The sequence below is a fragment of the Lipophrys pholis genome, assembly GCF_963383615.2.
Source record: "Lipophrys pholis genome assembly, chromosome: 18".
Lineage (NCBI taxonomy): Eukaryota > Metazoa > Chordata > Actinopteri > Blenniiformes > Blenniidae > Lipophrys > Lipophrys pholis.
This window is the reverse complement of record NC_137646.1, coordinates 13,681,649-13,697,361: the sequence shown is the minus strand read 5'-3', so window position 1 is coordinate 13,697,361 and position 15,713 is coordinate 13,681,649. Positions and strand designations below refer to the sequence as shown.

The 15,713-nt window shown below is 43.2% G+C and overlaps 1 protein-coding gene across 4 annotated transcripts in view; it reads right to left on the bottom strand.

Annotated features, from left to right (window-relative positions):
* The window catches only part of rgs12a (regulator of G protein signaling 12a), a gene marked incomplete at its 5' end in the record, with an annotated part of 42,250 nt that overhangs the window by 20,918 nt on the left and 5,619 nt on the right, over positions 1-15,713 (bottom strand). For 2 of the 4 annotated variants that reach the window (XM_080486410.1, XM_080486409.1), the window contains one exon: positions 716-737. In XM_080486410.1, coding sequence (XP_080342536.1) covers positions 716-737 — 22 coding nt within the window. Of the gene's footprint in view, positions 1-715; positions 738-3,832; positions 3,954-11,981; positions 12,121-15,713 lie in introns of those variants that run through there. The other 2 variants (XM_080486412.1, XM_080486411.1) reach the window with 2 other exon arrangements.

Here is a 15,713-nt window from a genome sequence, read left to right as displayed (position 1 = left end):
TGACCTTCGACTCATACATGAACTGAATCTTTTCAATCAATCTGATGCTGAAACATCTGCTTCCACGTGTCACTGGGTGAGCCTGTGTAAAGTTTGCTGAAAAGCCATTTGTTTGTCCTCGGTTCATTGTATTAGAGCCGTGGCTCCGGGATCCCTTGTTTACCACACCGATTGCCGCTCAGTTAATGAGACGGCCTTAGAAAGCAAATAGCTGCGTACGTCTGATCGACATCAGCAGTGAAAGGAGACGAGCTGCGCCGCTCACCGCAGCCTCAGTCAGCCTGTTAAAAGTGCTGTGAAAGGGAAGGGCAGACAGCACACAGACCGGCCTCTGACTGTAACCCAAAACACACTCAACAAGCATCCTTTGTTAATGAAGCATTCTGCCTTCAGACTCTACATCATCCTCACTAAAAGACTTTTTACAAGGCCATTATGTTGGCCAACTACAAAGTGCTGTGCGCAGGGTGGAGCAGAAATTAACAAATAAAAACAGACACTCCAAAAAAATAGACAAAAGACGGAAAGTTGGATGAGACCAAAGACTTTCACAATGTTAGTGGAAAGGAAAAATAGTTATAAACTTTAGTTTTAAGATGAGAGATAAACAACAACAGCATTGCTTGTCGTTCTTTGGTACTTCGGAGCATCATGTGTAGGCTTTGTTTTCCTGAAGCAACAATGTTTAAAGGAATATTAAATGAATTGTACTCACCACCATCTGAGGAAGCAGCAGACTGGAAGAAAAGAGAGACAGACATGAGTGAGAGGCTGCCCTCATGACTGCTTGTGCTGAGAAAAGACACTGAATGATGACTTTCTTCAGGCATAACCCTCTGAGGTGTGTATCCTTCTGGTGTGTATCCTTCTGGTGTGTATGCTTCTGGAAGAAGGGCTGGGTCTAAGGGACCGTAAACCAGATCCATTCATTTGCAAGTGGGTGGACCCCCCTGGCCTCTACCACACACACAGCTGTTTACACCTCCACCTTCACTTTATATTACCTCCAGTCACACATTTGCATGCCTGAATATGTACATTCCTGAAATGGTAGTCACACTGGCAACTTGAGGGGTCGTCACCAGCTCCCTTAAGAAACAAGACAATTTATTCGGAAGTAGACGAATCAAGGAAAGGATTAGAAAAAAAATTCAGCAATCCATCACCAGTTGTAGAGCTGCAAAAGCCTACAAGTTGTTTTCCTTGAAAATTCATTTGAAATGACAAATGATTAAAGCCTTTGAGTCACTCCAAAGTAGTCCGTGCTTTTGTTGGCGCTTAAGATGCCTCCTTAGCTTTGAGATTTTGTGCTGGCCACTGCTCAGCCATTTGAAAATCTGTAGATTAGCGACACGAAAACATCCCTTACTTGCAGCCTTAAGTGGGTGTAGACACAGCCAACGGATAAAGCTCAATACAACACAATTCATGTCTGTTTGTACCATGGATCAACAATATTTACTTGGCAGTACTTCAATGTGAAATCACTGCCTCGGCTTTGGTAAACCCTAATTTTGGTGAAGCTAATAAAAGGAGAGGTTTAATTCCCAAATTGTGGAGCTGTTGTCAGAAATCTATTCAAATGCAGGGGGAGGATACACGTGAAGCATATCTTAGGGTTCGGTCCAAGAACACTACAAAAAAAAAAAAATTGCTGCGTTGGAGGATTCATCTGAAAAGGAGAGCCTATTTCCAGAAGAGTGTTTTCTGAGCTGCCGCCTCAAAGTGTGAATACTCAAGGCTGGTAATATGTCGAAACAAGGCTGTGATTGCCTGTCTTGAACAGTACATACTTTTGCACTTTATTGCCATTGCATAATGACAAGTTGTAGAGTCACAACTGCAGGAAGTTGTTCGACTTTGCAGAAAAATCACTGATATCCATATTTCGTTGTGTTAACTTGAAACACACTGGATGAGTCATATATGCGCGGACATGAAGCTCAGCTCCCTTTTCGGAGAGACCACATGTAAAAAGCTTTATCAGACACGCACCACTAAACCACTAATTGTCTGCTGCAGCCGCTTTACAACTCTGCTTCTGCTGCTGCTGCTGGGTCCACTCCAATCGTCAACACCCGAAAGCCACCCCCTTCTGTGGTGGCTCACATGTGCCCAGTAATCATGGGTGGGTAGAATGAGGACCCAACATGAGGCCGAAACAGAAGAAAGAGAAAAGAGCGGACGCCCACTCCATCTGTCTGTCCCTTCAGGTCTAAAAACAGCCAAACCTCAAACCTTAAATACATGGAGTGCTGGCATCCTGGGGTTCATTTTAAATACCAAGGCAGGCACCAACAAAAAGTTTCCAGGTTAAACAGAGAAATAAGAAAGTGTTTTAACTATTGTCACTGCTTCAGGGGTTGAAACTGCAAAGAGAAGATGACAAATCTCATGAATCTAGTTTGTGTAAGAACAGGAGTTCCAAATATTAGGTGATACAAGAGTGGGAGAGTTGCAATAAATCCTGCTGCTCTGACACACTCAGTTGATGTAACGTCTCATTGTTCACTACTCTCATGGCAGAGAGATTTATGCGGAAGACAAACATGATTTAGGTTGCCCGACCACACTTCACCTATGTGAAAATTCAAATGGAAATGTGACAAAATCCTGATCATCAAGTAAGAGACAAAAAGAATACAACTTCATTTAAATTCTGTTCACGTACTGAATACAGTCACAATCCGGGTGAGTAATGGTGTTCACCGATGACTGATTCGACAGAAATGCCATGACAGATATTCAGCTGACGAGCTTGTTCTGTCCAAAATTCAGATTCACAGAGTTCAAGCGATATAAAACAAAAACATATAGCAAATCCTTACAATCGGGGGAAAAACTACGTTTGGAGAGGAACCAGTCACTTGTCTTACAACTTGGTTCCTTAAAATCAAGATGAAAAAACAAAGAGCAGGCAAAGTTCAGGAGGATGTTATGAGTCGCTTTCTACGTATGAAACTAGGGGGGGGGGTAAAAGCCTCCTTCAATGATCCCGAAGTGATGACCCAGGCAGATTATCACCCCGTCTCTCTTCCTCTGTTGACACCTCTGCAGACAAACTGGTCCACGGTGGGTGGCTCTGCAACACTGCAAGCTTCTCTTTGAAGGAGAAACAGCTCATATTCTCTATGGCTGCCGGAGTGACCCTGAAAGCTGTCCACTTTAAGCTGTCAACCAAATGGCCAAAGTCACAACTGAAGTCACAGTGAGTATGCTGGCACCGAGATAGAGAAAAAAAAAAGAAGAGAGAGAGAGAGACACAGAGAGAGAGCATGATTTGGCTAAAGTGCTGGAAGAGGCTTTACCAGTTTTAGCTGTGGTACAGCCCCCCACGCCACACAGTCTGACATCTCTAGACACCACATGCTGAAGGAACGAAGATGATCACATCGAAACTGATTCGTGTGGATGAACGGAGACATCACAAGTAAAACACACTTTCATCGGTGTTAAATCAATTGAAAGAAAAACAAACTTCATCCATTTGTTAGTGTAAGCCGTTCCCACCTCTCAGGGATCTTTAATATTTACAAAGAAGACGTAAGACGGAGGTTTTTGCTTCGGCATGCTCTTCCCCTCACAAATCGGATAAAAGTCACGCTATTCGCAACGTCATCACTGTCTGATAAGTAAGCCTCTCCTAAACTTTTACACAAGTTAGGTCTGATTCAAGCACCCCGCAAAAACACACGCGAGTCCCTGCCACTTCAAACAGCTGTTCTGAGGAAAAGAGAGACGAGCGACAAAGAATGGAGATTAATGAGAAAAACAGCTGACTGAACAAAGGGAGTCTCGAGCAGGCTCGGTTGCTGAGCCACTGTTTACTTACAGAGTTTAAGATCCAAGTCCGCTTGAAGGAAAGTCTCTTTTTGAGACTCATTGTTCACTAGTCTAGTCCACCAGCAGCACACAGACGAAATCTGTGTGTGCGTGTAAATGTGTGTGTGTGTGTGTGTGTGTGTGTGTGTGTGTGTGTAAGTGTGAGTGTGTGTGTGTAAACGCATACCTGAACATTCCCCACCCAAAACTCCGCAAACCATGTCTGTACAAGTTGGAGAAAGGGAAAGAGAGGGAGGGAGAAGGAGGAGGAAGAAATTTGACAAGGTACTGGACAAAAAAAAGAAAAAAAAGAAGAAGAAGAAGAAAAGAGGAGGAGGAGGAGGAGATGGGGGAGGGGGGGGGGGGTTTAAAAGAGGAAAGAAAGATTTCCTCGCTCTGCAGCTGTTGCCATGGTAACTCATCTGACAATACATATAACCTCTGCCACAGTGGAATGAAGGAATCAGTTGAATTAACCCCCTCTTCATTATTCCCCCTAAGAACAAAAATAAATAAATAAATAAAACCCACACACACACTCACTGAGTAAAAACCACAGCGGCCACCCCCCCCCTCCTTTGTTTCCAGTCAGGGCACTCTCGCTTCGCTTTGAACAAGAGAAGAAATAACCAGTTTGTCTAAATTGAGACCATATGATTTTTATTCCATCAAACTAAAAGTTGAGGAGCCCACCGGTTGAACTCGGGCGCTTGGTTTTACAGCGTCACCACTCTATCGGTCGTCTTATCAATATGGGTTTTCTGTTAGCAACTCAGCTCATGTGCCAGGAAAAAGATTTTTCTTTCCCCAAATTCTGGCATCACTTCTTTTCTCCGCCGCAGTACTGTGCCTCCACATTTCTGGCAAATCTCTACAATCAGCATGTTGACTGTTTTTAGACCAACTATTATTCTTGAAGCACGGGTGGCTCGGTCAGAATCTTGCCCATAGCGACCGACCTTGTGTTCTTAGGACTTAATTTTACTGTAACTAATGAAAATGACACAACGTTTACGGACAGATTACTCCTGTTTTATTCCGTTTCCACACGTCTCGGACATGCGCGGCCGCGTCGAGGGTACAAAGGAGGCAATCCCATTGGCATGTTGTGTGTCCGTGTATGTGAACGCGTGAAAAAAATAGTGGGAAAGGACAAAAGGCAAAGGAGCGAAAGAAATGATCAGAGGGTGTTTCACATGCACGTGCAAAGGGCTGCACAAATGCAGGTAAACAGCAACACCTGCTGTTTTTCTTGATTCTTTTATGTGTCGTCCTTCATGCTTAAAATATCAACATTGGATTGTCTATTTAAACTGAAGTAGTCCCCCTAAATCACAGCGTTTAAAGAAAATAATGCATCAAATTGCCATAAAACCCATGTTTGTTGGGCTTGGAGTAACAATGTTGATAAGGATAAAGAGATATTGTTGACTACTCAATATTTTAAGGACTGCATTACATATTCTTTGGGCACCATTTTTCGTTTTTGTCTCTCAGGCATTTTAAAGTACAACAGAAATGACTAAAATAAAGAAATAAGTTAATTTGGTTTTTTGAACTGAACTTTTATCATTTTAAAGCACCAAGCATTGTAGGTCCTTGAGTGATTGAATATACTTTATTAATCCCACAATGTCGATGATCTAGTTAGCGGAAATTGGGTCTTAGAAGTAGGGTGCCTGCACAGCAACAGGGATTTTGTTTGTCTTGTTTCATCTGTGAGTTCCAAAGCAACCCGACAGTCATTTTCAGCTGAAAAAGAAAAGAAAAAAAAGAAAGCTATGTGGAAACGGGTCCTCTGTGATTTAGCAGTACTTAGTTTCTTCGGTTTTATAGTTGTATTTAAATCTTTGCAAATATCTGAAGGCATCATGAATTTGCAAATACCAGCTTTATGAAATTGCATGAAAATGTGACACGGCTGTTACACTCCTTTATTACTGCACACATCAGACTGTTCAGTTATCACAGCGGTGGTTCATTGCCTCATTTATATTGTTCTCCTTTGTGCTTTAATTGTACTTATTGAGTTGTGGTCATTGTGTTTTAAAGCAATTAGAGCCGTGATATAATTGGCTCAGAGTAAATTCTGGCAATCACACCCACTTCACTCAGGCTTCGTCAACCTTATGCTATTAAACATATACAAAAAAAAAAAGAAAAAAAAAAAGGCAGGAAGCACCCATACAGGAACTTGAGCCCCTGAGAGCGACTCGTATGCTTCAAAGTAAACATGGTAATTTGAATTTGCATGCATGGGAAAGAGAACACGGCTTCTTTTTAGATGGTGGTACATGAGTCAAGTTGAGCCGTTTTGTCAATACGATACTTTGGTGAAGTTTATTTTGCATCGGGAGTTGGAGAATATTGTTTTACTTATAATATAACCTCGGGTAGCCTGATCAGCACAATCGCATACTTGGACCTGAGAAAGAAGTAGTCTATTTTACAAACTACTTCTTGCTGTATTTTGAGTACATTCTGCTGTTATGCAGAGACTGCAAGTAAAGCTTTTTTTATTTCTAATCAAGTGTTTTATTTCTGAGCATGCTTTTGTCGGACTCCATTATCCATCACTGTAAACACTAAAAAAGACCACCTACGGACAGCCAATAAGAATGTATGATTACTTGCGCTCCAGGAACCTTTCAAAAAATATAGAATTAATGCGAGCAGGCCTGAGCGTAATAGTGCTTTTGTATAATTTATGCTACAGTGCAGGACTGCGACACACAAAAACCAAATGTGCGTGCTTTCATCTAAAGATAAAAATCTGTCACGCAGTAATTGGAAGCTATTCTCGGTGCTGAGCTGAGTCATCCATAACCGTGGTCTCAAAAATCCTAGAACACAGAACGGCCCGATTTAGCCCTTTGGGTATCCTTTTGCCCTTTTGACTTGACCTCCCAGAGGCAAAATAGCTCAGTGCAGCCAGGTGAGAACATCTGAGCACACAACACCAGGCCTGCAGGAGTCCCCATTTTTCTATTTCTTGATGAAAAACTAAAGTCTGCTGACGCAAAGTAAATGTGCTTCATGAAACTTTATTTAATCAATCTGTGAAACATGTCTTGACAGGCTTCATTGCGACAACAAGCGCAGCTCATCACAAGACACTAATGGCAGCAGGCAATCTTGACCCAGGACGGAGAATTATCTTGGCTTGCTATCTGTGGAGAGACGACAAACTATTCCCGAAAAACAACATCAAGAAGGCGCGCGGAGGCAACTTCCTTTTCGAGGAGGAGGGGGCGAGGGTGCGGTGACTGATAAGGTGGAGGACACATTTCTCTCCCGACCAGAGTGGGGGAGAGAGGGAGACAAACTGATTTGGAGTATGGTGGTGAAAATATCAAAGTGCAGACAGACAGTCTTGTGTTTGAGTTTGGAGTGGGATCAAGTATTTTTACCACAGGGTATCTTGTTTGTCACAACAAATTTACCAGACGCTCGATCGCATTAACCATCATCTGATGAGCTCAGCTTGCTTATGTGATGATAGAGGAACAAAATAGTAACACAACATGAACACAGTTGTGTTACATACCCCCCCCCAACAGGCTAAAACTCCCTGCGGCAGGAGTCTGGATAAAACAGGTATAGACGCTCGATGTACGGATGAACCGAGTTGGCATCGGTACAATGTGCACGAACACTATATTGAGACCAGTCAGACAATCACACATCTTATGATATGCACACTGCAAATACAGAAACTTCCAGTGCGTGACATTCAGTCACGCTGTTGGGAAATCCCATCTTTATCAGGAGAGTCCGGGAAATGGTGACAGCAGTAAAGTCTTTCTTGACTTATGATCGAACTGAGGTTCACATGTAGTTTGTTTTTCACAGCGGCTGCAATTTTTAAGATGCTCGATTTTTGTTTTGCATCAATTATTCATTCAGTTGACACATTGAGAAACATTTAGAAGTTCATTGTGTAAATCATATTTCAAGATTCAAACTAGAATTACAGTGCAATCCACCATCTTAGCTATGATATCATAATCTGGGTTTTGGTAGAAAACTCATTCAATAAAACAGATACTGGGTGAACACATGTCTGGGGCATGCCCACACACTGTGTGAGGAGTCAGGACTTGTACTGAAGTAGTTTTTACATGTAATCCCCCTCAGTGAAACAAATGAGATATTCAGTTGTATGGGTGATTTGCATGCAAACGGAGGCGATCGTCACACTGCTTTTCATCTCTTAATCCCTCCTGCTCCTCAGTAATCTACTAACTGCTCCCCAACTTGAACTGGTTAGCCACAGCAGATGGGTGCAGCTCTCTTCCCGTCTGGATTAAACGGGCATTACTATGATTTGTTCAGCGTGGCCCAAATGTGTGTGTGTGTGTGTGTGTGTGTGTGTGTGTGTGTGTGTGTGTGTGTGTGTGTGTGTGTGTGTGTGTGTGTGCGTGCGTTTTAAACTCGTGTCGCCATTTGAAGAAGCTTGACAGAGTGTACCGGCATTCCTTTAAATGGATCCATTTACTTGTTGCAGGGTCAGTAACATAACGCTTTCACCACATTCTACAGCAACATAGGCTTTTATAAATAATACCTCAGACTGAACCTTTGGAGTTCATGTCATCAGAGTTACGTCCCGTCACTCAGCTGTGATTTGCAACTCACACACAATAACACTCACAATTCCACAGGTGGACTGGCTGGAACAAACGGCAAGCAACAAATACACAACAAGCATTTGATTTACAAGCGACAGCTGGACTTTCCACGAGTGGGACAACTTCAGAGAAAACTCCAACCAGCAATCACTCCCCCCTCCTACTGCAGTTTATTATCATAGAGAAAGGGCTGCGTTCACATGAGCCTGGAGGGCTCGAGGTGGATAAACCACATAAGATGCTGCCACACCCTCCGACTGCGCCTTTTCTTTTCCATAAAAAACACAAAAAATGGACTTTCCAACCTGAAACCTGACACTTGTAATTCGGTCATACAGCCCCTCTCGTCCTCCAGTTTAACCAAAAATAAAAAAAGAAAGAAAGAAAATTACAAAAGCTAACTACACAGTGTTTTGGATAGTTTGTATGCATGGAGTCATTTGTTGTGTAATGATAAGACTGAAATGTGCAATAGTACCTGCATCCGGGAAGTGTACAAGAACATAAGTTCCCACAGACAGAAACAATACCTGATTACGTGCTGCTGAAGTACGATTGAACGCAGACTCACATGTAAGTGACTGAAGCCATTTGGTTTAAATGGAAAAGAGACACATTTATACCTTTTGTCTAAAAGCAATGAAAACCTGATTACCTGGGTGTGAGTCCCTGCCTACGTTTGCTTTTCTAAAACGTCTTTATTTTTCCATTCAGTGTAAAGTCACCTGTTGTAAAGCGGTGCAATAAAAGATTTAAAAGAAACGTCCACAGTCAGGGAGTCAATTTTGCACTTTAGTTTTAGTTAGAAGTTGCCAACAACTTCATTAGTTGTTCATGACGTTTACGCGGCAGTGTTTCAGGTGAAAACGCAGCGTTTTTACGTTTTCCTTCAGTAAAATGTTTTCATTTATATCGCAACGTTTTGAAAACAATGTCTATTTTGACGGAAAAGACAGAAACACTGGAAACAATGTAGTTTTCCTGTTGGGCCACTAGTGGGTGTTGTGGTTTGTGTTTGTAATGAAACTACACACAATACACTATAAACCTTAACAATGGGAGTACATAGACATTGGTATGGACAGACAACCAAGTTGAATTGTTATTATGATGACTCTCAACAATAAAACCACCAAGTCCCAGGAGAACATGGACTGGGAGTCATGACACTCTGGAGTCCGCCATTGTTGTTATTGTCCATCTTCTGGCACATGTGCAGAAGAACTATTTACACGGCCGTGGTGCGCATGCACAGCAGAGTTTCCGAAAAGTCGCGTTTCCCCCCCATATTCACGGAGTTGTATCATTTTAGGAAAGGTCCACTTTTGGAGCCTTTATCAAAAGGATCATTCAGTTGAAAGAAACTTGCAGGAGTGTTTTTCATTCACACGGTTGGTTGTTAATAAATAAGATGGATTGTTTATGAGGCATTTCTCCAACTGGAAGAGTTGCATCATCTTGGATAACCTACACCAATAAGGTCACAATCAAGTTATATAAACAAGCCAACAAAGGAACATTTTATTTAGAAAATATAGAAATAATTCGAGAGGGAAAGTTAGATGGACTGCAAAAGTTGAAGATGGAGCCAATCCCACACAAGATCACTGAGAGAGTTAAGTTGGCTGCCTCAAAAATTCATGTTTAGGACTTCTACGTAGAGAAGTAGACAGGACCTTGGCCGGCTTCTGCTGCGTCCTGCGCCAACACAAGGCCAAAAAGATACCCGCTACAGGCACTTTCTGAGCCTGCCCTCAATCCCGTTCCAACAAGTGGGCCGGTCTTACTCAACGTCTGAGACGTGAAGCAAACACGCTCCGTCGTTATCTAAGCTACAGGTGTGGGGCAAAAGACCGAAGACGACGAGCAGCTCGCTGTATTTCAGACATGTCTAAACTGTAACCAGAGAGGTGATAAAGGACTTTGGCAGTTCTAAAGCTGCTCCTTCTTGAGTAACTTCCACACCCTTGGCAGTCAATGAGGAATATAATAGTAGTACTAGCGAAGAAGGTAAACAGAGAGCGAGGAATGAATCATTTCCAGAAGTTGACATTCTGATTCAGACGAGGCCAATCAACATGGGACGTTGTGGAGCTGTGTGGTTAGCTGAAAAACACACATCACGATCCTGAACGCCGATGGATGATGTCACAGTGGAGTGAGCAGCGGTACGGCTCGGTCCAGAGATGGTGAAGCAGCGGGTATTTTCCATGGTTACAGTTTGAGTCAAACAGCAAACTCAGCAACCACAGCAACATCTGGTCATCTGGTTACTGGCTGTTGCATATTAATACGTAGAGCAGCTGGACAGTTCAAGAACTTCTGCTCAACTTTTGTTGTGTTAATGCTTGTTTTGGGTTTTTTTTTCCATTTGGTGGGATTGAAGAAAGCACTTCATTCAATGGTGATAAAACATCATTTTCGAGAGGAGGAAAGAAGAAGAAGAAGAAGAAGACGAGGAATCGTATTGAAGACATTTAGAAAATGTCAGGCTGCTTAGTATTTGCTAGCCTAAGGCCACATTTCGTGAGCAACAACTGTCCACCCACTCGCCAGCGCTGGTCATGTGATGTCGGGGAGATGAAAGTGCGTCGTGTTCTCCTACTTCTACCGATAATCCCCGGGAACACACCATCCCTGCTCCTCTTTTCAAGTCTCAAGTCCCGCATCAAAACAAACAGAATAAACTATAGAATCCACCATGGTGTCTAATTCCATCACCTAATATCATTAATTTAGCTTCTGCATGCATATACTGTACATCTACTCCTTTCTACCACTGCATGATGAATAACGACCATACGGCAGCCCTCCCCACCACATACAATCAAGAAAGGAAAAAAAAGAAGAAAAAAAGAGGATATTTTCGCAAAGCTTGACGTGAGACAAATTAATAAGAGAGCTGGTGAATCAGAACGGAGACATGCCTGCACAGCGCAAATAGGGGCAAGGTAAAGCCACAAGCCCTATTTCAAGTTTAAACTTAACCGTGGCTGTTACATGATGCCATCAGAAAGCAATGCTTCAGAACCTTCGCTTATTATTCAAACTTATTTTACCGTGGGAGCGTCGGGTGCTTGTGTCCCCTTGCGCCCACTGTTTCAAACTTCTCGACTGACCTTTGAGGAAGGTTCGAATCTCGGGGCAAGCGCGACAGAGTGCGTGTCATTCAAAGAATGAAACCTACAGTCGCTTGACAAAACTCTTTCAGTAGAAAGGCTCATTCAAAGTCAGCGCGCATCATGATATAGATGCAAGAGCACATTTTGCTATATACAGCAGTGCAGTGTGTGTCATACAGCACATGGGAGTTCAGCTGGCACTGGTCAAAACATTCCTCTGACAGACCACACAAGCTAACCACTGTATGCAACTCAAAGGGTACAACAGGAGCCACAAAGAGCCCAAAGAGGGGGGAAAAGTAAAGCTTCTGCGGGGAGGATATCGCTGAAAGATGGAGATGCCATCACCAAACAACAAGTGGAAACAGACAAAAACCGACGCGGATCTCGAGATTTTGCGACTTACTGAGTTGAGAGTTAAAGTTTGCTCCATGTATGGCGCTGTGTGCTTGGCTTGTCTTCAGCGCTGCTCCACAAGCCTGGTGTGTGTGAAAGAGTCCATCCGCTGGATCTCCGCGCTGCGTGTGTGAGTCTGTGTTTGCAGTGCGGAGAGAGAGAGAGAGAGAGAGAGCGAGAGAGAGAGAGACAGAGCTGAACGGGGGAGGAGGAAGCGCTCAGAAGAGCCGAAAATCCTGACAGCTACTGGGAGTTCAAAAGCTCCCTCTCTTCCTCTGCTGCCGGTTCTTCTCTCTCTCTCCCTCCCCCCCCCCCCCCCCCCCCTCTCTCCCTTTGCTGTGAATTTCACCTCTTTCCCTCTCTATTTACCTCCCTCCCCGTCTCTGTGTCTTCATGCCTTCTCTTGGTCTCTGCTACGCCCACAGGATAGATCTATTACCCGCAGGCATGCAAACAAGAGCTGCAAATGTCTCCACACCAAAAAGAAGAGAAACTTTACACTGGCGGAGCCGGAGAGGTGCCCCCCGAAATCTCAGCAGGCACCCGGGCTGTTCGCGCACCAACAAAGGGCTCACATGAACAGATGTGCATCACATATGCAGCAGCGCCTCAGACGACAGAGTCAGTGTGAACACGAGCACAGCAGCCCTCTAATGGTGTCATCTCTGCAAAGTTGAACACGCCATCATCTCGCCGAGCGTCGCAGGCTCAAAGCATCTCTGCAGCTCGGCTCATCGCAGCATGCGGGGATGTGGGGGCATTTGCAGCAAGGCTATGACGAGCTCTGCGCGGAAATAAGACGAGGAGGTACAAAAGGAGGCGCATTCTTCAACAAGCCCTGACATAAGGAGACCTGACGAACAAAAAGCTCAGCTCATCACAACAGTCTTCAGTGGAAGGCGCCAGAAAAATGAATCAGCTCAAAACACAAATTATAGAGCGGTTTCTTCCTCCGCTGAACCTGATAAAAGTGACAGAGCAGACACGGAACATGTATCTGTGGCTTGATGCATGGGCAGTAAAATCTATATGTCATGGTGATGTGAATAAATTAGTTTTTGTTGCTGCTGCAGATGTCACTGTGATGCACAACGCAGTGACCATGAAAAACGCGTCACGGCCAAACACTTCCGAATTGTTCTGGGCTCCCAGTAAGGCCACACGGAGAGGTTATCCACAGGGGTCTTCCCTCGGGGCTTATGGTCAACTTGAAAATAGTCTCACGGTGTTCTTGTGTGTCCAGATGCGAGCCCTGATGGAGGGCTCATCACGTACTTTCACCAGAAGAGCAGTCCTTCACAATCGCCCAGAGAAATTTAAAACTGTGTTTGAGGAATCTGTGCAAGGTGAGCAATTTGGAGTCGCATGTTAATGGGGCAATTATTTGTAATTAGTTTCCAGGGTGAATAGGAGGACAGCCTTCAAAACCGAAAACTCTGAGCTCATACTGAGGATCTGAGCAAAAAACACATAGTTCTCTTAACTTTAAACTCTGTTTATACGTCTTCCAAGTGAAACTGCTAAACTTTTCTGGAACGAAAGTGCAAAAACCAATGCGTTTTCACTTGAAACATTTAAACGAGGCTTTCGTTATAGAAAACCACACTACGCATATTTGTTAGATTGTATAACAGGTAAAAAATATCAGTTCATGGGAGTTGGTTTGCAGTGCCAGTTTTGTGAAATGCAACACCTGATCTGTGACCTTGAACTGCGTTGAAGGTCAAATCTTGGTCAAAGAGCAAACTTCATGTGGAGGTCTAATTGCCTTTGACGACCATAACTAATACCCGGCAGTGTTAATGCTTTGACCATGTTGTCACACCGTGACTTCAAACGACAAAGATTGAATCGAGTTCGTGATTAGATGTGGTCTAAGTGCACCGTGACAAACTATTTTCTCTGTACAGATTGACTAATAAGCTTTAGTAACACAAATATACCACATTCCGTGCACATTAGCAGTAATCTAATAGTCCTGAGAGGAGGAATAGTCAATGATTTGTGGTAACCAAAATTAATCTGTTGTCTTATGACCCTTGAATTCATGTCAAAAACTCAAATGCCAAGGATTATTTGGGAACTGTGTTGGAATATTATGAAACAAACAAACAAAAAAAAGATGTCCAATGCTATGCAATGTTAGCTTTTTAAACCACACAGGTCATTATGAGTGAGCAAATGAAAACAGCAGACAGTTCAGCTTGCAGTGGCAGAACTCATGAATTGACTGTTGAAATGCATGAAAAAAACGTGGAGATATGAATGTGTGTTTCTGGTGACACACAAGACAATGTGATAAATCGCGACATAATAAATAAAGATTATGATTAGCAGTAAAAGGACAAATGAGTACAATTACTTCAGCAAATGTTCATACTTCGTCCATCCTCAGTCCACCTCACCTGCTTAAAGTCTCAACCTCTGACTTAACAGCTTCAGCCTCTCAGTGCCAAACAGAGGTGTGAGGTTCAGGTTGTACAGTTACACAACTCTTTAGCTATAAAGGAGTAAGACCAGAAGACGGTGGTAGAAAAGTGTGAAAGCTTCCTGCGCTCCACATGCATTCAATCCTATTTTGCACAACAATATCTGCATTTTAACCTGAGAGAAAGCCATATTACAAGTGTTTCTATACCAACATTGCTTGAAAGATGTGCACATCTTTCGCTGTGTGTAGAAGTCTTTGTACTTTTCATTGTTGCAGGATAATGAGAAGTTTCTGGGAAGCCACAGCAAGAAGGAAAATGGTCATTGAACTCGCAAACACACGGTGAGGGGAACTCCACACATCAGCAAACAATAATGTGACTTTTTTTTTTTTTTAACTTGCTTTTCACTTGATGCCCAAACTTTATATCAATGAAACAATCTAGAAGAGGTTTCTAGAATATAAATATTGATGAGAAACAACCTCTAACAAAGTGAAAAGTATCTACAAAGACAGAAGGGAATGTTGCAGTTACTGTCATATTTTCTTTAATCCTCCAGCTGTACATGTGGGAAAGACCTGAACAGAAACGTGTAGTTTTATGTTTACTGTTTATTATGCACTGGGACAATCCCATGGAGCAGATTTGTGGTGTGCCTCTTTGAGTAATGTGTGTGGTCAGCGGGTGTGTCTGTATATGACTAATGCAGGGATATTTAACACAGTGCATGAACCACTTTTTGGTTTGTTTTTGTGCCCGTTCGCATGCATTCAGACCAATTACAAGAGGGAGGAAAGGGTGCACGCATGTGTTTTGGTGAATATGAATCAGTGTGCATGAGGAATGAGTGCATGCAGACCATTGGAGGGGAGAGAGGGAGAGAGAGAGAGAGAGAGAGAGAGAGAGAGAGAGAGAGAGAGAGAGAGAGAGAGAGAGAGAGAGAGCTTCTGAGCTACACTAATATGAGAGAATGTGAGCGCGATATTCAGTTGTGCAGCAGCTCATTAGTGAGACCAAACAAGCAGGACCATGCCTCTGGCCCCCACAAAGGCCGCTTTGTGTGCCACCGCTTGCCACAAGTGTAGCGGCAAACAGAGTTCAAGGGAACGGAAATGAAAGGTTAAAAAGAGCTGAAGGTGGAGTGCGAGGAGAACCGAGGGGGATGGCTCGACGAAATGTCCACGTTAATGAAGCAAAAACCAACTTGTCAGCATACAGTTGGAGCGGAATAGAAGCGCAGGAAACTCAAATTGAAGGATTTGAAAACAAATCCTAAGATATAATTGTGATACCAAAAACCAACAGAAAAA